Raw genomic sequence first — 21,537 nt, 5'->3', positions numbered from 1 at the left:
GAACAGTTTCCAGAAAAATTTTCAGTGCACTGCAGGTGACATGCTATTATTGAACACTGACCTGCAAAATTGCAAGGCCCTCCAATGCTCAGCCAGTTTCAAAGAGGAGGCAGTTTATGGTTACAACCTTGCCAACACTATTTCCTGTCCCACCCGCATTCTGCCGCAGCGTGTGAGTAAATTTTACCTTGCCAAATCTAGGTCTAGGCATAACTCTCCTGTTGCTGCCTATATGGACACCTTTATACCTTTGTAATTTTTATTGGTGGTTTGGGTTTGATAACCTCACGTAATTCCAGTCATAGCTCCACCCTTAGTTATTGTTGCCATGTCTGTCAAACTTTCAGTTGTATCACAGGCAGTTTACAGAGATAACCGTGGCAAATTATCCTCCTAATGTGTTTAAATTTCACACAGAAGTAAACCAAATGAGTCTCTCCTTTCTAGTCAGTGTCTCTTGATTTTGCCGGCTGAAATGACAGTCGCATGCAGATTTTATCAGCTGTAGCTAGCTAGCTAATTAACGTTAACTCCGTGATTTAGCTGAAAACTCCATCTCCAGGTGACATTTTAAGGATTCCAGCTGACTTACTTGTTTAAAAATGAGTGTACGCTGTATAAGGGTCTTCTATATGCACTTGATGGCCATATACTTAATTATACTTATTGTAATGCTAAAAGACTGAGGCTTTTTTTGTCCCAAAAAGTAAATAGTAATGTGTGGACCCAAATGCAGATGACCAGGAAGCGGTATGAGGTGAAGTAGCCAGATGGCTACAGTGTTTATTGGGGTTTATGGCTTACAGGCAGGTACAGGCAGACAGACCGGTAGGCAGACAGAGCAACAAACAGGCAAAAGGCAGATCGGTTACCGGCTGATAGTGGTGGAAGCAGGGAAGTGAGTCCAAGGTGGCAAAACAGTTCAAATAGGGAGCAGGCAAGTTACAAAATCCACACTACAAAATAAAACAGGAAATGAAAAACCTTAAACTACCACAGTACCCCCCCTCAAGGGACGGCTCCCAGACGTGGGTGGAGGGGTCTGGCGGGACCCTTCAGGAGGCCGGAGAACCAGATCAGGGCCTGGCAACAGGACAGCAGAACAGGGAGCCGGCGACGGGACAACAGGACAGGAAGCCGGCAATGGAGAGACTGGTAGAGGAGCTGGCAGAATCAGTGATGTCTGGGAACCCGGAGCCTGCCACTCCGGCAGAGAAGGAGGATACTGCTGTGATCCAGCAGAGAATTCTGCGGTGTGCTGCGGTCCAACCGGGGCAAGAGGTGGCTGCGATCCAGCGGCGACTAAGGATGGCTGCTGCTGCGATCCAGCAGGGAGTCCAGGGACTGGGGGCTGCTGCGATCCAGCAAGGAGTCCAGGGACTGGGGGCTGCTGCGATCCAGCAAGGAGTCCAGGGACTGGGGGCTACTGCGATCCAGCAAAGAGTCCCGGGGGTGATGGCTGCTGCGATCCAGCAGGGACTGGAGGCTGCTGCGATCCAGCAGGGACTGGAGGCAGCAGCAGCACAGGCGAGCAACTGTGGGAGCCATGCTTCCTCCTGGGGGTTTTCCCCAGAAGGCACCAAGACAGAAACAGCCTGAGGTACCACCGGTTAGCAGGCTGATGACTGGCGGGTCGGGAGTCTGGCTGGGAACCGGGAGCAGACACAAAGTCCTTGGCCCACTCAGGAAGGGAGTCCCACAGCCAGGGCTTGTGGGACACAGCAAAAAGCACGGCAGCTTTGACTGTCAACCTGGACTGTTCGCTGCTGGCTGTCTCCCAACTCTCCAGCAAACTCAAAAGGTCCAAAACCAATTCTTTGGACTCGTCGGACATAGTCTCTGCTGGGTCCATTTTTATGGTTGGGTCATTCTGTCGTATGCTGTGCTGTGTAGTGGTGTGTGGACCCAAATGCAGATGACCAGGAAGCGGTATGAGGTGAAGTAGCCAGATGGCTACAGTGTTTATTGGGGTTAATGGCTTACAGGCAAGTACAGGCAGACAGACCGGTAGGCAGACAGAGCAACAAACAGGCAAAAGGCAGATCGGTTACCGGCTGGTAGTAGTGAAAGCAGGGAAGTTAGTCCAAGGTGGCAAAACAGTTCAAATAGGGAGCAGGCAAGTTACAAAATCCAGGATCCAGCCAAGGTCCAAGGGATACAAAGAATCCAAAAACAGAACTCACGGTAAACCTGCTGGGGAACTGGGCACTGGAACCAGGTACAACCAAAAGTGCACCAAACGGCGACACACATACAAAGGTCAGGAACAAAAACTCAAGACAGGTATAACACCATGTGTAACAACAAACAATGAGACACAGGTGCAAACAATCAAGGAAGATGCAAACAATCAAGGAAGGGCCAGTGCAATCAAAACTGGAGGGAAAACAAAGACAGGAAGTAAAACCACAAGACACACAAGGGAAGGAACACACTACAAAATAAAACAGGAAATGAAAAACCTTAAACTACCACAGTACATATATAGCGCCTTTCTAGTCTTCCGACTACTCAAAGTGCTTCAAACTACATATCACATTCACACCATTCACACACATTTATATACTGATGGCAAGTGCCAACTGATGACCCGCTCTACCACTAAGCCAAAGTCAGCATCCTCACCAGTTAATGGCCTATGTAGATTTTTTCTTGTACTGCAGTGTAGAGCTAGGTATTGCTATTAATGTACAGTATTATAAAAAATAATTTAGTTAAAATGTTATTTGTTCTAATGTAATCCTGTTTGGATGCTTACTATGGAAAACAAATGGTTTCATTGATGATTTCATTTGTTTCAGTTTTATGAAAGACTTTGAGTATGAGGACAAACTGATAAGTGTGGGAATGCTGTCTCGGGTAACTAACATAACCTGTGATCCCAAAACATAATGTAGTTAGTCATGCTCCTTGGCTTTGGATGTTACACTAGGTTTATACTCTAAATGGTAAGCTACTAAATTTTCAGTCTACATTTGAGCAGACAAATGCACTATTTAATCCATTCTTTATAAATTTGCTCTTAGTAGTGTGCATGGATCATAAAAGGTTTCAATCGTAGATGACTACGATTGAAACCTTTTTCTACGATGGAACATTCCTGGACGAATGAGGGACTACATGTCTTATGGATCATAATAGAGATACCGGCTATCTCACTTATGATCCATGCACACCACTCCACCATGTTGTGATATCCAAAGCTTGACAGACCTGCTAAGCCTAGTTTTGGTTGCTTAGCTATGACTAGACAATTGCTGTTCATGGGAGCAATTTAGTAGGAACCAATTTGTGCTCACAAGTTGGATTTCATCCCGTTTGCCCTTGTAAAGATTCGTGTGGATAGTATATAACAAATGATTGAGTTTTGTAGACAGGAATATTGACCTTTTTGTGCAGTCAGCATGTGGACACATTTGAGCTGTAGAGCACTGGTTTGTGTTTACCTCCTCAAATTGTAACTCCACCCTGTAATATATAGACTCGTATTTAACCTCAGCATGTGTGCTTGTGCTTCACGTACAAACAAAAGTGTCTGTGACGACAAGATAATTATTCAAAGCAACTGTCACCAAGCAGAACAATTCAGAGATATCACAGGTGTTCATGCAGATTACAGAGTGCCTGAAGGCCTGAACCAAAGAGTTGTTCCTCCTTTCCCTTCCATCGTTCATCTTCATCCACGTTCTTTCTTCTTACACTTCCTTTCCTCTCTCTCTTGCTTCCTGTTTTGTTTTGCCTCTTTCCTCTGTGCCTCTGTTTTTCTCGCCCAGTATAGTTGTTAGCACTTCCTCTCATCTCTTTGTACAGTAACTGGTAAGAGTCTTAGGTGGAGCCATCCTTAGGCTGTCTGGGATTCTTTCCACTTCTTTAGACTCCTTGGTTTCGCATTTCATAAACTAAGGGGCCTAGACCCCAGTTATTGCGGGCCAACTGCTTTAAAGGAGTACTCCAGCTGTGGTAACTTCTACTAAAAAAAAGACCACTCGACCACTTATTACTGTCCTCAGAGCAACTTTATCTAGGACTGGGGGATCAATAACTTATTACCATTATTAATTAAGATTAACTCTCACTTATTTTTATAATGCTCACATTACAACACCAGCTATTTAGTATGGCACTTCCATAAAGTTGGGAGACTTAAAAGAGACAAATTAAAAATGAATGATAAAAATCGAAGCAGCAGAGGCCAAATTACCCTCACTTTTAGTCACTACTATAGGTTAAGCTCCAAAAACACTGGATCCTACACTTTCCATAATGTAAACAGTAGCATCTTTTTTTTTAGATCCTCCCTTCCTGGTAAATTCCCACATCTTTCAAACTCCACATCCTAATTTGTAACTCAGACTTTCTGTTAATAATTTGTGATCTCCAGGTCCAAGTTTAATGCCTTAGTCACTTAAAGCATTAGGTAATTTGGCTTTCAGCTCGTCAAAGAAAAATTACAGTTTGTATTATGATTATTATTATTATTATTATTATTATTCTGTTTTTTCGTGCAGAACATTTCGGAGGGAGTTGGAGAACTGTGCAGACAAACCAGAGCTGGTGGGAACCTGTTTTCTGAAAAGGGTGAGTATCTTCAGTGGTGGAAGTACATTTACCCAAGTACTGCACTTAAGTACAATTTTCAGGTGCTTGTATATCCATTTAGTTAGTTTACACTTCAGTTCAGAGAGAAATATTCTCCTGTACAATAAATAGTTGTTGTTTTTTTACTACTTTTATTACTTTAAGTAAATATTACTGATTATACTTCTGTACTTTCACTTGCAGTATTCATATGCAGAGTATTTTATAGTGTGATATTACTACTTTTTCTCAAGAAAAAGATCTGAATGTCTTCCATCACATCTGAGAGACTATAGGAATAAGTTAATGAATGAGTATGTGCTTTTGCGGATATGTGTATGCAATGCTATACAATATGTATATAGTACACTCAGTGGCCACTTTCTTAGGTACACCTGTAAAATCTAATGCAATCAAATATAACATATAATATGACTTACCATCAGCTCTGATCAAATGTTGCATCCTAATCATCACACAAAAGAAGCTTTTGTTTTTTACACGAGACAGAGTATGAAGAGCAGAAAAAAATTATGTACTGTGGCTCTTTAATGGATGGAGCATTATGCTGCTATCTGTGTTGGTGTTCTTTCTCCATTGGATTGGGTCTATTCAGATCATGTCTGACTGTCCTTCGGTCTCTTTTGGGGCTTTTTTTCTTATTAATTTCTGCACAAAAGATTTGGGTAGGTTTTCCACAGGTCCATTTCAGATCAAAGTGTCACAGGTGTCAAAGTTCTGTCTGTGCTTTGTATGTCCAACTGTTCACAAATCTTCTTGATTTGACAAAAATAAAAAATTCCCAGCGACCATAATCTAGGCAGCAGTTACAGTATGTTTCCTCCAACACATATTTGGCACAACAAATTAGTAATTTGTAAACTTATTTTGTAGGAAACAGGGTTAGTATATACTCACTGTTCATCTCATAATAGTGGGCTCCTTTTAATCAGAGGCACAGAATGAGTAGATGAGTTCTACTAGCCAGTGATGTGCAGATTGACAGACATATTCTAGCAACAGCTGAAATTGACCATAAACTGACAAGAGATTATTTAAGGCCCTCTCTTCACTCAGACATGCCTTTGTGTTGTAGAAAGAAGAGCTTCAGGTGTATGAGAAGTACTGTCAGAATAAACCCCGCTCTGAAGTCCTCTGGAGACAGTGTGGAGACAGTCTCTTTTTTCAGGTAACACACACACACAACATCAGGAGACAACAACAACTTCTACCTAACTTTCCTTATTCCGGCCCTTGTATACAGTAGCAGCAAACTGTTACGTAATTGTCTGAATTTGTGACTCCTGTAAGATTTGATGAGTTAAATATCTTCTTCTTAGTGAGTGGCTGGGATGGAGGTCATGAGGAAGTTCAGCCATGAAGCACTTATGGTGCAGTTTATGATGTTAGATTTGAGTCATTGGTCTGTTACTTCCCATACACCAGGAAAACAATGTCCAACCTGATGCTAAAATCTAACAGCAACATCTACACTGTTGTCCCATTTTGTAACTTTTGACATGAATCTTTTGCCTATTGCAGCTTTAACACTAAGTTAAGTAGGTCTGGCATGTGTTCCTGATTGAAAATGTTTGGTGTTTCTGTCAAAAGGAATGTCAGAAGAAATTGGACCACAAACTGTCTTTGGATGCTTACCTGCTGAAGCCTGTCCAGAGGATCACCAAATACCAACTCATGCTCAAGGTAAGTACCTGCGCGCGCGCCCAGGTCCGGCCCAGGCTTTTTGCTGCATGTCATTTCCTCTTTTTCCCCTGCCTTTCCTGTCTCTCTCTACTGTCAGTGTCAAATAATGCTTTATTCAAATTTTATTTTGTTTTGCGTCAAGTCCCGCCCTACTGTGCTGTGTTTGGCTAGCTCATTACTACTTCGATGCATACTTGTGACTGGATGCTAGCTCTACCGTTTTTTCTGTTGCAATTTTGGCAAGTCCCGCTAGTGACACTACTGACGTTGACGATAATGTAATAATAATACAAATATAAATATATTTTAGGGAGCACCTAGGATCTTTATCATCCTAGGGACACAGCTGCGCTCACAGCTAGCATCCAATCACAAGGATGCGTCGAAGTAACGAGTACTAGCAGATCACAGCATAATAGGTCAGGACTTGATGCAAAACGGGTGGGGGGGAAAATAACGCATATCAGCTGTAGCAAACATAATCAGGTCAGGCCAGTTACCCAGGTTAGTCAAGCTCATATAGTGTCGCTGCCAACCGAATGGCAAACACAAATGAGAGACCAGAGCTGGAGGATCCTCCCATGACATTTATAGCCCTTTTCCATATACATGTGCTGGCTTGGCTTGACTCGGTTTGACCCGGCATGTCAACCCAGCGCAGCAGGGATTTACATTTCCATTGCAACAGGGCTACCTGCTTGAAGGTGTATCTTGGCAGAATGAGTAGGATTTGTCAGTTGCTCTAAAGCACAAATAAACACAGCCACACCTCCACACAACCCTGCGAGAAGGTGCAACATTGCCAGATTTTGTGTGAATGCAGCCAAAGCGCATGCTTCATTCTGTCCCTGGCCTTTCTGCTCTGCGTGTGTGTGTGTGTAGCTCAGGCCCACCCTCGGTCATACAGACACAGACCTGCAGCTGACGAAGTCCATCTGACGCCACTGCAACTCGCTTGGAGGCGGTTGGGTGTGCTTTGGCCCAACTCCGGAGATGGTCTACCTCGGCATGTTTTAAACTGGTAATGGAAACGCAAATCAATATAGCATGGTTTGACTCGTCACAACCAAAACTGCCAGTGGAAAAGCCCTATTAGTTTTACTGTATGGGAGCATTACAGTTTCCTGGTTAGTTTCAGCAGAAAATAGACAACAATTAACGTTATTGTCAAACTGTATGCCGACATTGTTAGACTGAAGTTGGATTTGTCTGAAGATACACTTCAAACATGTAATTTACGACAGCATCACCTGAATATGTCGATTAGTATAACGAGACAAAAACTGACTGTCCATCAAACAGCTTTCAGGCAGCCTCTCACTGCAGATTCAGACCATGCTAAAGTAGTAGCCTAACTAATGCTATAGGAGTGTTTATCGCTGCGGATACAGAATTTAAGCATATGGTCAAAGTGCTTGAGCAAAATAAAAAAGAAAAACTGTCTTTTTCTAGCTGTATTTAGTTTTTAAATATCAGTGAGATGGGGGGAAATTGGGGATTTAGGGGCATTACTGAGTGGTGTTACTGATGTTAATTGACAAAATTGTGATGAAATATATTCATCAGTGAGGCATGTAAGTTTGAAACTTAGACTTACATGACCTAGACTTACACTTAGAGTGCACATGCGCCAACATGCATGCTGCCTGTTGCCAAAGCTCCATCTTGTCGTTTTATTTTTTCCAAGTTTTAGCTTTCCTTTTTCTTCAAAGTATAATTTAAACTACGCTCTTTATGAAAATGAGAGTAGAAAGTGTTTTGGTACTTTTTTTCGCTGTGAAACTTCTCCTGCTACTCGGTCAGGGCACTGCTGAAGCCGAGCGGCATGGCACCAGGACAACCGATGTCCCCACTGAGATCTGGAGGAGGACACACCGAGGATGCAGAGGTGGAATGAAGCAGCGAGGGAGGAGAGAGGGGTCCAGACAAAAGAGACTTAAGAACAAGAGATTTAAGCCATGTCTGCCTTCTCTCGTCATGGGCAAGGTGAGATCACTGGCAAATAAAATGGATGAGCTAACGGCGTTAGCCCGGAGTCAGACGGAGTTCTGTGAGTGTAGTTTGATGTGTTTCTCAGAGACATGGCTACACCAGGATATCCCGGATCATAACATTTCCATCGACGGCTTTCAGACTTTTCGGGCCGACAGGGATCACACCGGGAGCGGTAAGCAGAAAGACGGCGGGCTTTCTGTTCTGGTCAACAACAGATGGTGTAACCCTGGTCATGTTACTATAAAGCAGAGTATCTGTAGCCCGGACATTGAACTCTTAGCTGTGGGACTCCGGCCATATTATCTGCCACGTGAATTTTCACATGCCATTGTTGTGGCTGTTTACATCCCCCCCTCTGCTAACCCAGCATCAGCATGCAACACCATTCACACCGCCATAGCACAACTCCAGACTCAACACCCGAGTGCACTCATATTAATCTCGGGTGACTTTAACCATGTCAGTGTTTCAACAACACTGACTAATTTCACCCGGTATGTGAGTTGTCCTACTAGAGAGGAGAGGACACTGGACCTGCTGTATGCTAACCTTAAGGATGCATACAGCTCTTCCCCCCTCTCCCACCTGGGTAGGTCAGACCACAACCTGGTTCACCTCAATCCCTGCTATGTGCCTCTGGTTAAAAGGTAGTCTGCGACCTCAAGGACAGTGAGGAGATGGTCAGAGGAGGCCTATGAGACACTGCAGGAACGTTTTGAGGTGACAAACTGGGATGCACTCTGTGAGCCTCATGGAGAAGACATTGACGGGCTTACTGAGTGCATTACTGGCTACATTAACTTCTGTGTGGACTGCAATGTCCCACCTAAGATGGTCCATTGTTATCCAAATAACAAACTGTGGGTAACAAAGGACATCAAAGACATGCTGAATGCCAAGAGGAGGGCCTTAATTGATGGTAATAGGCTGACCTGAAGGTGAAGATCAGGGAGGCCAAGGAGAAGTACAGGAGGAAGCTGGAATGGAAACTCCAGCTTCCTCCTGTACATGAGAGAGGTCTGGAGTGGCATGAAGAGCGTCACTGGCTTGAGACTGACTGGCAGCAGAGGAGTTGAAGGCAGCTTGGACAGGGCCAATGAACTTAATCTGTTCTTTAACAGATTCAACACACCTCATCCCCCCTCTAACTCAGCTGCTGTCAGCCCTCAGACTCCTCTGAGTCCACTGCTCCCCACCCCCATCTTCCCGGGAGAGTCCTACTCCCCCCTCATCTGGCTCTCAGTCTAACAGCCCTCTCATGACTGATGACTCCCCCCTCCCCCACCTGTAACCTCTGCTGTGTGCCTGACTACTGACTAGTTGAGAGGACAGCTGATGAAACTCCATTCAAACAAGGCTGCAGGCCCCAATGGTGTTTGCCCCAGGTGCTAAAAGCCTGTGCCCCCCAGCTATGTTGAGTCCTTCAACATGTCTTCAACCTGAGCCTGAGTCTTCAAAGGGTCCCTATTCTGTGGAAGACATCTTGCCTCGTTCCTGTGCCAAAGACACCGAATCCCAGTGGCTCCAAGGACTACAGACCGGTGGCACTGACCTCCCACACAATGAAGACCCTGGAGAGACTGGTACTGGAACAGCTGCGGCCCATGGTCAGACCCCTCCTGGACCCCCTCCAGTTCGCCTACCAGCCCTGAATGGGAGGATGCCATCATCTTCCTGTTGAACCACATCCACACCCACCTGGACAAGCCGGCAAGCACGGTAAAGATCATGTTTTTGACTTCTCCAGTGCTCTCAACACCATCCGGGCCAGCCCTGCTGGGGAGAAGCTGGCAGAGATGCAGGTGGATGCCCCCTTGTGTCCTGGATTGTTGACTACCTGACTGGCAGACCGCAGCATGTGTGTCTGCAGCACTGTGTGTCGGACAGCATGGTCAGAAACACTGAGGCCCCTCAGGGATTGTCTCTCCTTACTCTTCACCATCTACACCACAGACTTCAGCTACCACACAGAGTCCTGCCACCTTCAGAAGTTTTCTGATGACTCTGCTATGGTGGGATGTATCAGCGGTGGTGATGAGACTGAGTACAGGGCTGTGGTGGGTAACTTTGTCTCATGGTGTGAGCAGAACCATCTGCAGCTCAATGCGACAAAGTCTAAGGAGCTGGTTGTAGACCTACGAAAGGCCAAGGCACCAGTGACCCCGGTTTTCATCCAGGGGGTCAGTGTGGACATTGTTAAGGACTACAAGTACCTTGGACTACATATGGACAATAAACTGGACTGGGCTAAGAACACTCAAGCTCTTTACAGGAAGGGCCAGAGCCGCCTCTATTTTCAACATCTGCCGGACAATGCTGAGGATGTTTTATGAGTCTGTAGTAGCCAGTGCTATCCTGTATGCATGCTGGGGCAGCAGGCTGAGAGTAACCGACACTAACAGACTCAACAAACTGATCTGCAAGGCCAGTGACATTGTGGGGGTGGAGCTGGACTCTGTGTCGGTGGTGTCAAAGAGGAGGATGCTGGCCAAACTACATGCCATCTTGGACAGTGTTTCCCACCCATGACGTGCTGGTCAAACAAGGACTACCTTCAGCAGAAGACTCATCCCCCCAAAAAGCACCACAGAGTGCCACAGGAAGTCATTCCTGCCTGTGGCCATCAAACTCTTTAACTCCTCCCTCTAAGTGTTAGTCTATATGACCCTAAGTCATTAAACTGGACATTGGATCATTAACACACACATCACTGCAATACTTGAAATAATTGTGCAATATTCTCTGTTTAATACTGCTGTGCAATATACTCTTTTCAGTTTAAAATTCCCTATTTATTGATATTTATTCATACTTCTATTACTGCTATGCAATATCCACCGTCTCATAATCATCCTAATAAGCTACACTTAACTTGACAGTTCACGCACTATTACTTACTACTTATATTATTACATTGTTTTATTATACCGTACATACTTACCATCAACCGGTAAATCCACTTTATACTTAATTTTATACTTATATCCACTTGGTACTTAATTCATCTTGCCTGTATTATAGTGTATTATATTCTGATTTGCTTAGAACTTCTATCCCTGGGTGCACTGACGTGATAGTGAGCAGCTGTAACAAAAGAGTTTCCCGTCGGGGATCAATAAAGTATATCTGATTCTGATTTCTGATCCTGAAACAGGATTTTAATGGTTCATCAAATGTTTGGTGCTTTCTTTGTAGGCTTAATTGTGAGAAACAAAACATTGCTGATGTATGTTTTTCAGTGTTATTTTGTGGTGTATATTGTCTTCTCACCTTTGTACTGTATTGTCCTATTAATTCAAGGGTTATGCTGGTTCTGATAGTTCTTTATTTTTGCATAATATTTCCTATGTTGGTTTCATATCAGTATGAAAATGCTAATCAGAACATGTTTGATGTCTGGATGTGTTACTTTTAAATGTGTCAACATCAGCCCTCTCTGCATTTACACACAACAGGTCAGTTTGTGGCCAGTTTTCATTCCCGCTCCTTTTAGACTAACATCAGTGAGATGGATTCTAATCTGAAAAGAGTTTTAGCTAAACTGCTTGGTCTTGACTAAAGCTAGACTAAAGGTTTTATGGCTTTAAGTCAAGACTAATATGCCAGGAGGTTTTGTCAAATGAAAAGTGGACTACAACTAAGATAGATGAAGTTGACTAAATATGACTAAAACTCATATGGACTTGATACTAAGATGAAATCTAAAACAAGCTGACATAAACTCTAGCTCTAATAAAATCAGGGAATTGTTTAAACATTACTTGTTACATTATTCTATGCCTTCCTGTTTCGATCACTGCCTACCTATCCTTTTTCATTGACTCTGCACTCACTCACATATGCTTTGTAAATAAAGTTTGATTTTAATTTAGTGATTAAATGTAATCATGGATTGCCATTTGCTCAAATAACGTCTGAGATTTCAACATTAAAATGTGTGTTAGTTCAGTTCAATTTTATTTATATCGCACCAATTCATAACAGAAGTGATCTCATTACACTTTTCCTCTGGAGCAGGTCTATACAGTTAAGGCGTAGAGTTTGGTCGTGTTACGCCTTTTCTGGTTGTGGCCAATGAGGGACCTTGAATCAAGGCACTCATACATATTCATGATAAGGGTTGCATCAATGATGTCGAACAACAACGCAAAGGAGCACATTGTGCATAAATTACTGATGTGGGCGTCTATGCACTCGTTACAGGCAGTACACCAAAAAGGAAATGACATGTATGAAACGTAAGCTAGAGTTGTGGTTAAGAAGAAGCCAATTTAACCTTTGAGCTGGGGACGGTGAAGATTCAGAAGCAAAAGAAAGCTAGCTTGGTGATGGCGCTGCAGAATTTTCAGTCGAATTGCAACCACACATTTAGCTGAGAGTATTTCAGACAAAATCCCTCTATAAGATTGTTGACTAGAGCATAAAAGAGCAGTCATAATTTACTTAATCTGTAACTATTCTCTATGAGCCCCAGGAAATAGGGACAGAAGAATTTATGTAAAAAATCGAATTTTCTTTTCCTCTGAAGAAATATTGTGATGCGTATGTAGCCCACTGCTAAGTACATACCAGAACATTACAGGATCATCAATATAAAGCAGAATTCCATGTTAAAGATCACGCATACAGCTTTATACATGATTGCTCATACTTGCTGGTCACTCATCTTTATCCATTGATGGCATAAACATGTAACTGTGCAAAGTGACGCCTAGAAGTAGGACTGGCAACATTACATGCAGACACAGATCTGGAAATTATATTGATATTGAAATTGAATAGGATAAACTGTACATCATCATGATAAAGTTAACTACAGGCACTCAAGGTGAGCCATAGCTTAGCCTAATATTTTATTTTTTGACTTCCTAACACCCCTATTAGACAAGAATGGAACAACCTGTTGGCTGTGACAGGAATTTGCATGTTAACATGCCAAAATGAGACGTCTCAAAGGAGAAATGTGTAAGATTTAGGGGGCTCTAATTCAAGGACATGGCAATAATATTCATAAGTATGTTTTCATTGGAGTTTAATCACCTGGAAATAAAAATTGTTGTGTTTTTATTAACTCAGAATAAGCCGTTTATATCAACAGAGGGAACAGGTCCCCTTTCACAGCGTCTGCCATGTTGTACCACCATGTTTCCACAGTAGCCCAGAACAGACCAACCAAACACTGGCTCAAGATAGGGCCTTTCGCAAGTTTCACAGCCCCCGTAGTTTCTCATACACGCTTGGAAGGGGAGTGTGAGATGAGCAGACTGCATTTTCACCGCTAGATGCCACTAAATCCTACACACTGCTCCTTTAAGGCATAGAAAATCTATACTACGACCAAACTCTACGTGTTAACACGCATTTTAATGTTGTCAAAACATGAAATCTCTTAAAACGTTTTTTGTGCAAATGGCCTTTCATATTTAAATTTAACTTCACTGACATTATTTAATTAATTTAATAATTTCTTTGGATATTATTATGAATAAAAGTGGCTTCTTTCATTAAAACTTTGACCCTTAAAACCCCACTGTCACCATATAAGCTTCCTATGAATGCTTGTCCACTACAGTCAGTTATGTGTCACTGATGAGGGTTTACTCAATACTAGCGGAGCTGTTGCCTGGACAACAGGGGCCATCCTCAACCTGAACCTCAACTTTGCCTGGCACTCCTGTCTTCTTTCTTTCTCTTCTTCTTCCATGGGTCAGAGTTGTAAGCAGGATCATGAGTCTCTCTCCCCCCCCCCCCAAGTTGCTAAAACCGTAATTTCTAGATAATTCCTAGAAAAAATACAGACGATATGACCTCACTGTCCCCAATGGTAGCTACGAGCCTGCCTCAATGTCTACATCAGTCTCGTTCTCTCTTCTTTTTTTCCCCTTTTATTCTGCTTATCCTTACTCAATCTTTCTAACCCCTTTCATCCTAACTGTCTTCCAGGAGATGTTAAAATGCAATAAGGGCGAGGAGACAGCTGAGTTGGAGGAGGCTTTAGCAACAATGCTGGACATCATCAAGTCTGTCAACGACTCCATGCACCAGATAGCCATCACTGGCTTTGAGGTCAGTATGTAGAATTAATTCATCATCATCATCATGTACAGTACACTGTAAAAATTAAGAAGGTTAGAAAACTTGAGAAATAAGGCATCCAGCTGCAAAGTCTTTTTAACCTTACTCAACTTTGGGGCCAGTTAGTTTTGTCAACTCAGTTTAAAAAGTTATACTCTTTGTTTAATTAGATCTCTTAGGCTTACCATAGAGGTTTACCAAGCTTAAAATTAATAGTTCTCTCAGCTGATATTTTTTGTTTAGATAACTTGAAACCGGAAAGTAGACAAAAGCCAACACCTTTTGAGTTACATTGTCAAGTATTGTTAGACTTGATTTCCAGTTGTATTTAAGTCTTACTAGTAAAGCAGTGACAGGTTGGATTCCCTATGCACCACTGCAGCATTTGCTGTACTGCTAACAGCAAAATTCAAACATGCATTAGTGGATCAGGGCTTGAAATCTGTGGCACAAATGTGTTAAAGAGTGTAGGGAGTGGCTGAAGTGGACACTTATCTTCATCGTGGTTTACATTGTTTTAATGTTGATCATAAAGAAAGCCATGTGACTCTTCTGAGACACATGAAACAACAAACATCCATCATAATGTTCCTCAAAAAAGTAAAAAGAAGGCTTTTTGAAAATGTTTCTGAACAACTTGATTTGACAAGTTAAGTGAACAATCAGTTGGGCATTTAGTCATCTCAGTCTCATGAATTGTATAAGTTCTGAAATGGTTTCACAGCTAAAGAACACATGGTCCAAAAGTATATAGTGAAAGCTTTTATTATTTCAAAAGAAAGACAAAGAAAGATGGATGGTTATGATTGCTTAATTACTGATATGCAAATGGAAAAAATGGATGATAAGCATAATTTGTCTTAAGCAGAGGTTTCCCAAAATGTTCTTGTCACCAATAGATTAGACAAACATTACGTTGTATCTGGTCAATTTTTGTTCCATCATTTTAGAAACATCAGATAACTGTAATATGCCACCTTCCCACCCAGACAATTGGGTGGCAGCTGTATCAGCTCTGCTTCTGTGTGTTTTCAGGGAGCATTCAAAAGTCAGTGGACACAAGGAATTTATTGCATCTTTACCATTACCTTACCTTATCACACATTATCTATGTGAGATCTACTCACTTGTGCTTAACCCTGACTTCACACTCATGATCAAAGTTTGTAAAAGACTGGTGATAAAGGGGCTTTCAGTTAATCAGTTTCAATCAGTATTTTCTTTAACCTTGAATAAGTGTGGCATGATATATGTGTGTGTTATTATGGGTTTCAGTTGAGGGTTTTTCACATCAGATGGTCCAAACCTGTACATTTTTGCTTACAACCTCAGGGTTTTTTTTTCTGAAACATTATCTTGATATGATATGGAATATCAACCACCATTTTAATCAGATTTAGTCCATGCAGCTGTGAAGATCATTTGTTGTTGATATCATTTCATCACTGTTATATTTAATTTGCTTTAGTTCATTACAGTCTTTCTCTATTGATTTGATCATTCACTAATTCACTGTGTGAGAATATATAGAAGTACAAAACGTTTGACTCTAACCAGAATGAAGTCACATGTAAAGGGACACAAAAGGTATAGGGTGTCATACCAAAATACTTACTTACAACAAAAATTGTTGAAAGGTTTAGTAAATTGCCAGTCCTTGATGCACATTACACTATGGTCTACATGGTGAACAGAATAGTAACTTTACATGAAGTTCTTTTTTTTTTTAAGTAAAAAAAAAATCTGTTAATTTTGGTAACATCCATCCATCCATCCATCTTCTTCCGCTTATCCGGGGCCGGGTCGCGGGGGCAGCAGTCTAAGCAGGGACTCCCAGACTTCCTTCGCCCCAGACACTTCCTCCAGCTCCTCCGGGGGGATCCCGAGGCGTTCCCAGGCCAGCCGAGAGACATAGTCCCTCCAGCGTGTCCTGGGTCTTCCCGGGCCGCCTCCCGGTGGGACATGCCCAGAACACCTCCCGAGGAGGCGTCCAGGAGGCATCCGGATCAGATGCCCTAGCCACCTCAGCTGGCTCCTCTCGGCGTGGAGGAGCAGCGGCTCTACTCGAGCTCCCCGTGTGACTGAGCTCCTCACCCTATCTCTAAAGGGGCGCCCAGCCACTCGGCGGAGGAAGCCCATTTCGGCCGCTTGTATCCGCGATCTTGTCCTTTCGGTCACTACCCAAAGCTCATGACCATAGGTGAGGGCAGGGCGTAGATTGACTGGTAAATCGAGAGCTTTGTCTTTCGACTCAGCTCCTTCTTTACCACAACGGTCCGATACAGCGCCCGCATCACTGCAGGCGCTGCACCGATCCGCCTGTCAATCTCACGCTCCATCCGTCCCTCACTCGTGAACAAGACCCCGAGATACTTAAACTCCTCCACTTGGGGCAAGGACTCCCCACCCACGCGAAGAGAGCAAACCACCTTTTTCCGGTCAAGAACCATGGCCTCAGATTTGGAAGAGCTGATTCTCATCCCAGCAGCTTCACACTCGGCTGCAAACCGTCCCAGTGCATGCTGCAGGTCCTGGTTTGAAGAAGCCATCAGAACGACATCATCTGCAAACAGCAGAGATGAGATCCTGTGGTTCCCAAACCGGACACCCTCCGGCCCCTGACTGCGCCTAGAAATTCTGTCCATATAAATTATGAACAGAACCGGTGACAAAGGGCAGCCCTGGCGGAGTCCAACATGCACCGGGAACAGGTCTGACTTACTGCCGGCAATGCGAACACAGCTCCTGCTCCGGTTATACAGGGACCGGACAGCCCTTAGCAAAGGGCCCCGGACCCCATACTCCCAGAGCACTCCCCACAAAGCGCCCGGGGCACACGGTCGAATGCCTTCTCCAGATCCACAAAGCACATGTGGACTGGTTGGGCAAACTCCCATGAACCCTCGAGCACCCGATGGAGAGTATAGAGCTGGTCCAGTGTTCCACGACCGGGACGAAAACCACTCTGCTCCTCCTGAATCCGAGGTTCGACTATCGGACGAATTCTCCTCTCCAGTACCCTGGAATAGACCTTACCGGGAGGCTGAGCAGTGTGATCCCTCTGTGATTGGAACACACCCTCCGGTCCCCCTTCTTATACAGAGGACCACCACCCCGGTCTGCCAGTCCAGAGGCACTGTCCCAGACCGCCACGCGATGTTGCAGAGGCGTGTCAGCCAAGACAGTCCCACAACATCCAGAGACTTAAGATACTCAGGACGGATCTCATCCACCCCGAAGCCTTGCCACCAAGGAGCTTGCCAACAACCTCAGTGACTTCGGCCAGGGTCATGGATGAGTCCGCCTCCGGTCCCCAGCCTCCGCTTCCTCTTCGGAAGGCGTGACAGCGGGATTGAGGAGATCCTCAAAAGTATTCCTTCCACCGTCCGACAACATCCCCAGTCGAGGTCAACAGCCCTCCACCCGCACCGTACAAGGTGTTGGTGAAGAACTGCTTCCCCCTCCTGAGCCGTCGGACGGGTTTCCAGAATTTCTTTGAGGCCGACCGATAGTCCTCCTCCATGGCCTCTCCGAACCTCTCCCAGTCCTGAGTTTTTGCCTCTGTGACCGCTGCGGGCTGCAGCACGCTTAGCCTGCCGGTACCTGTCAGCTGCCTCGGGAGTCCCACGAGCCAACAAGGCCCGATAGGACTCCTTCTTCAGCCTGACGGCATCCCTTACTTCCGGCGTCCACCACCGTGTTCGGGATTGCCGCGCGACAGGCACCAGAAACCTTGCGACCACAGCTACGAGCCGCGCATCGACAATGGAGGTGGAAAACATGGTCCACTCGGACTCAATGTCCCCAACCTCCCCGGGATCTGGGAGAAGCTCTCCCGGAGGTGTGAGTTGTAGACCCTGCTGACAGAGGGCTCCGCCAGGCGTTCCCAGCAGACCCTCACGATACGCTTGGGCCTGCCAAGTCTGTCCGGCTTCCCCCCGCCAGCGGATCCAACTCACCACCAGGTGGTGATCGGTTGACAGCTCCGCCCCTCTCTTCACCCGAGTGTCCAAGACACGCGGCGGAGGTCAGATGATACGACAACAAAGTCGATCATCGACCTCCGGCCTAGGTGTCCTGGTGCCACGTGCACTGATGGACACCCCTTGTGCTTGAACATGGTGTTAGTTATGGACAAACTGTAACTAGCACAGAAGTCCAACAACTGAACACCGCTCGGGTTCAGATCAGGGGCCGTTCCTTCTGATTACCCCTCTCCAGGTGTCACTGTCGTTGCCCACGTGGGCGTTGAAGTCCCCAGTAGAACAACGGAGTCCCGGGTGGTGCACTATCTAGTACCCCTCCCAGGGACTCCAAGAAGGCCTGGTACTCTGCACTGCTGTTCGGCCCGTGAGGCCGCCACAACAGTGAGAGACCTGTCCCCACCCGGAGGCGGGGGACGCGACCCTCTCGTTCACTGGGGTAAACTCCAACACGTGACGGCTGAGCTGTGGGGCTATGAGCAGGCCCACACCAGCCCCGCCGCCTCTCCCCGCCCGGCAACGCCAGAGAAATGGAGCGACCAGCCCCTCTCGAGGAGACGGGTTCCAGAGCCCAGGCTGTGCGTGGAGGCGAGGCCGACTATATCTAGCCGGTAACGCTCAACCTCCCGCACAAGCTCAGGCTCCTTCCCCCAGCGAAGTGACATTCCATGTCCCTAGAGCCAGTTTCTGTGTCCGGAGATCTGGTCGCCCGGCCCCTGCCTTCGACTGCCGCCCAGATCTCTCTGCACCGGCCCCTTACGGATCCTCCTGCGGGTGGTGGGTCCACGGGAGGGGCGGCCCACGTCGCTCCTTCGGGCTGTGCCCGGCCGGGCCCCGTGGGGAAAGGCCGGCCACCAGGCGCTCGCCGTCGGGCACCCACCCCAGGCCTGGCTCCAGGGTGGGGCCCCGGTAGCGCCAATCCGGGCGACGTAACTGGCCTTGATTTTAAATACTCCATAAGGGTCTTCTGAACCGCTCTTGGTCTGACCCGTCACCCTGGACCTGTTTGCCATGGGTGACCCTACCAGGGGCATACAGCCCCAGGCAACATAGCTCCCAGGGTCATTCGGGTACTCAAACCCCTCCACCACGTTAAGGTGGCGGTTCAAGGAGGGGATTTTTTGGTAACATAATTAAGCAAATTTCAGTCAGATTAAGGCATAATTCTTACATCAACAGTTGTTTTTCCCCCTGTAGAGAAAAACAGACTCTCTACATGACTCATCCGACAGGTCTGGACCACTTGTGAATTTTTTTGCAATTTTATAAGGGTATTTTATTTTCTTCAAAAAGTCTATATCAGGCCTATACAATATTTTGAATATGCATCATATATAGCTATTATATAGCTAATAGCTATAGCTATGATTGTGAAAGATAAGTTACTCTATTTACAAAGGTGGGTTAATGTGCATTTCAGCTTGTAAAATTTACAGACAATGATACTCAAATAATGTTTACAGGTAGAAACATTATACTCTACATATGCAAATCTACAAAACTAAAAATTGCAAAATGCTATGACTGTAATGAGTGGTGCTCTAAAAGTTTGACTGTGTGTTGATGTTCACAGGGAAACCTGAGTGAACTTGGGAAGCTGCTGATGCAGGGATCGTTTAATGTGTGGACTGACCACAAGAAAGGCCACAGCAAGGTACAACCCCACACTCCAGTAGATAGCATTACTGTCCCTACATTATCAGAGGTCCTGAATATAAACATTAGGATGCCATGCTTGTCATTTTAACATCTGTCAAACAGAACAGCTTTAAAAAAAAACGCACCAGTGTTTTAGCTCTTTAACAACAAATCATGAATACCTTACATTTTTGCTGACCATTTTCAGTTGCATGCTGCACAATTTGGGATTTCTGGACGTTTTCCCTACCATTCCAGGCAGCCAATAATTCAAAAGAGCCTGTCAGATGTCATGTAGACAAAAATCTAATTATGCGCACAAATTAGTATTTCATGCTCTAAAATTACTAATTTGTAAGGCGCAAGAATTAAGAGACATAACAAAGTTTCATCGCATTCACATCACATTTTGACATATGATAAGGAATGTCAGATAGATAAGAAGATAACAGTGTATCCACATATCTGAGTAGATTTAGCATAGTTATGTTTTGATTTTGGATGAGATACGTATGAGGATATACTTTAAATTTAGCCTCTTTGCCTGTTAAACAGCATTGTGTTATCCCTTAAACATATGCTAAAGATTGTTATGTTAAGAATGTTATGTTTTGTTATTGTGTGTGCGCACAAATCATTTGTGAGCAAGACTTATTTATTAATTTATGTGCACAAATTAGTTATGTTTTTCTCCAGTGCACCTGTCAGGCTCTGTTATTGTTGTGTGATGATGCAGTTTAGTTGCAGATTGATTTGAAAAGTCATGCATTACTAATAACAAAGAGGTAGCTAACGTAAAGGTAACTAAATGCAGACTTGATATTCACTGTGATGGATTAACCAACTCAAGCAAGTTTGGAGAGAGTGCTTTTAGATTTTCACATTGTACTGAAAAGGGCTGAAAACAAAAGGATGCCTGGAGCTTCTGGAAAAGTGAATTCTCAATTGGTTAGTTGGGAGGTAAACAATGACACATTGTCTCAATTGTGTCTGCACATAACATAATATACTATCAATTTGGAACTCTGATTAATAATTACATTATTAACTACAACCAAAATTACCATTAACAGCTAGTAGGTTGAAGGATTTGGAGTTCAACATAGAAACGGTTGGCAAATTATTCACTCTTGTGCGAATTTAAGAAAGCAGCATAATTATCCACAAGCATTTATTAAAAGATAAACAAAGCAAAAACACACAATATGAAGTCTAACTCTAAATGCACTCAACTGCAGAAGAAAGGGGTGTGTGTGTGTGATCCAAAATGGCTGCTTGGATCCAAAATGGCCAAAGAGAGAGTGATATGCAAAACTTTTTAATTGACGGGTGATGGATGGTGACCTTTGATTAAAAATGAATTAAACCCTGCCCCCTTGACCTCTTGACCCTCTCTCCCTCCGGAAGTGGGTGGCGCTATGCATGGACCAATGAGCATGAAGCAGGCGTGGTTAGCAGGAGTCAATGAGCGTGAAGCAGGCGTGGTTAGCAGGAACCAATGGGAGTGAAGCAGGCATGGTGAGTAGGAGCCAATGGTAGCGAAGTAGGCGTGGGAATGAAAAAA

The 21,537-nt window shown here is 44.5% G+C and overlaps 2 protein-coding genes across 17 annotated transcripts in view; one reads left to right on the top strand and one right to left on the bottom strand.

Moving 5' to 3' along the window:
• The window catches only part of b3gnt5a (UDP-GlcNAc:betaGal beta-1,3-N-acetylglucosaminyltransferase 5a), a 117,154-nt gene that overhangs the window by 33,559 nt on the left and 62,058 nt on the right, over positions 1-21,537 (bottom strand). The window contains exon 1 of one of the 7 annotated variants that reach the window (XM_044199648.1): positions 7,198-7,257. The exons of the other annotated variants lie outside the window; for them this stretch is intronic. The gene's annotated coding sequence lies outside the window, so the exon portion shown is untranslated. Of the gene's footprint in view, positions 1-7,197; positions 7,258-21,537 lie in introns of those variants that run through there. 7 annotated transcript variants of the gene reach the window in all.
• The window catches only part of mcf2l2 (MCF.2 cell line derived transforming sequence-like 2), a 260,332-nt gene that overhangs the window by 185,037 nt on the left and 53,758 nt on the right, over positions 1-21,537 (top strand). For all 10 annotated transcript variants that reach the window (XM_044199615.1, XM_044199613.1, XM_044199618.1 and 7 more), the window contains 5 exons: positions 4,509-4,578; positions 5,675-5,767; positions 6,190-6,282; positions 14,221-14,343; positions 19,909-19,989. In XM_044199615.1, coding sequence (XP_044055550.1) covers positions 4,509-4,578; positions 5,675-5,767; positions 6,190-6,282; positions 14,221-14,343; positions 19,909-19,989 — 460 coding nt within the window. The remainder of the gene's footprint in view (positions 1-4,508; positions 4,579-5,674; positions 5,768-6,189; positions 6,283-14,220; positions 14,344-19,908; positions 19,990-21,537) is intronic.

Source organism: Siniperca chuatsi, linkage group LG6 (assembly GCF_020085105.1).
Source record: "Siniperca chuatsi isolate FFG_IHB_CAS linkage group LG6, ASM2008510v1, whole genome shotgun sequence".
NCBI classification, from domain to species: Eukaryota; Metazoa; Chordata; class Actinopteri; order Centrarchiformes; family Sinipercidae; genus Siniperca; species Siniperca chuatsi.
Note: the sequence above shows the minus strand (reverse complement) of the source record. Positions and strands in the feature narration are given on the sequence as shown.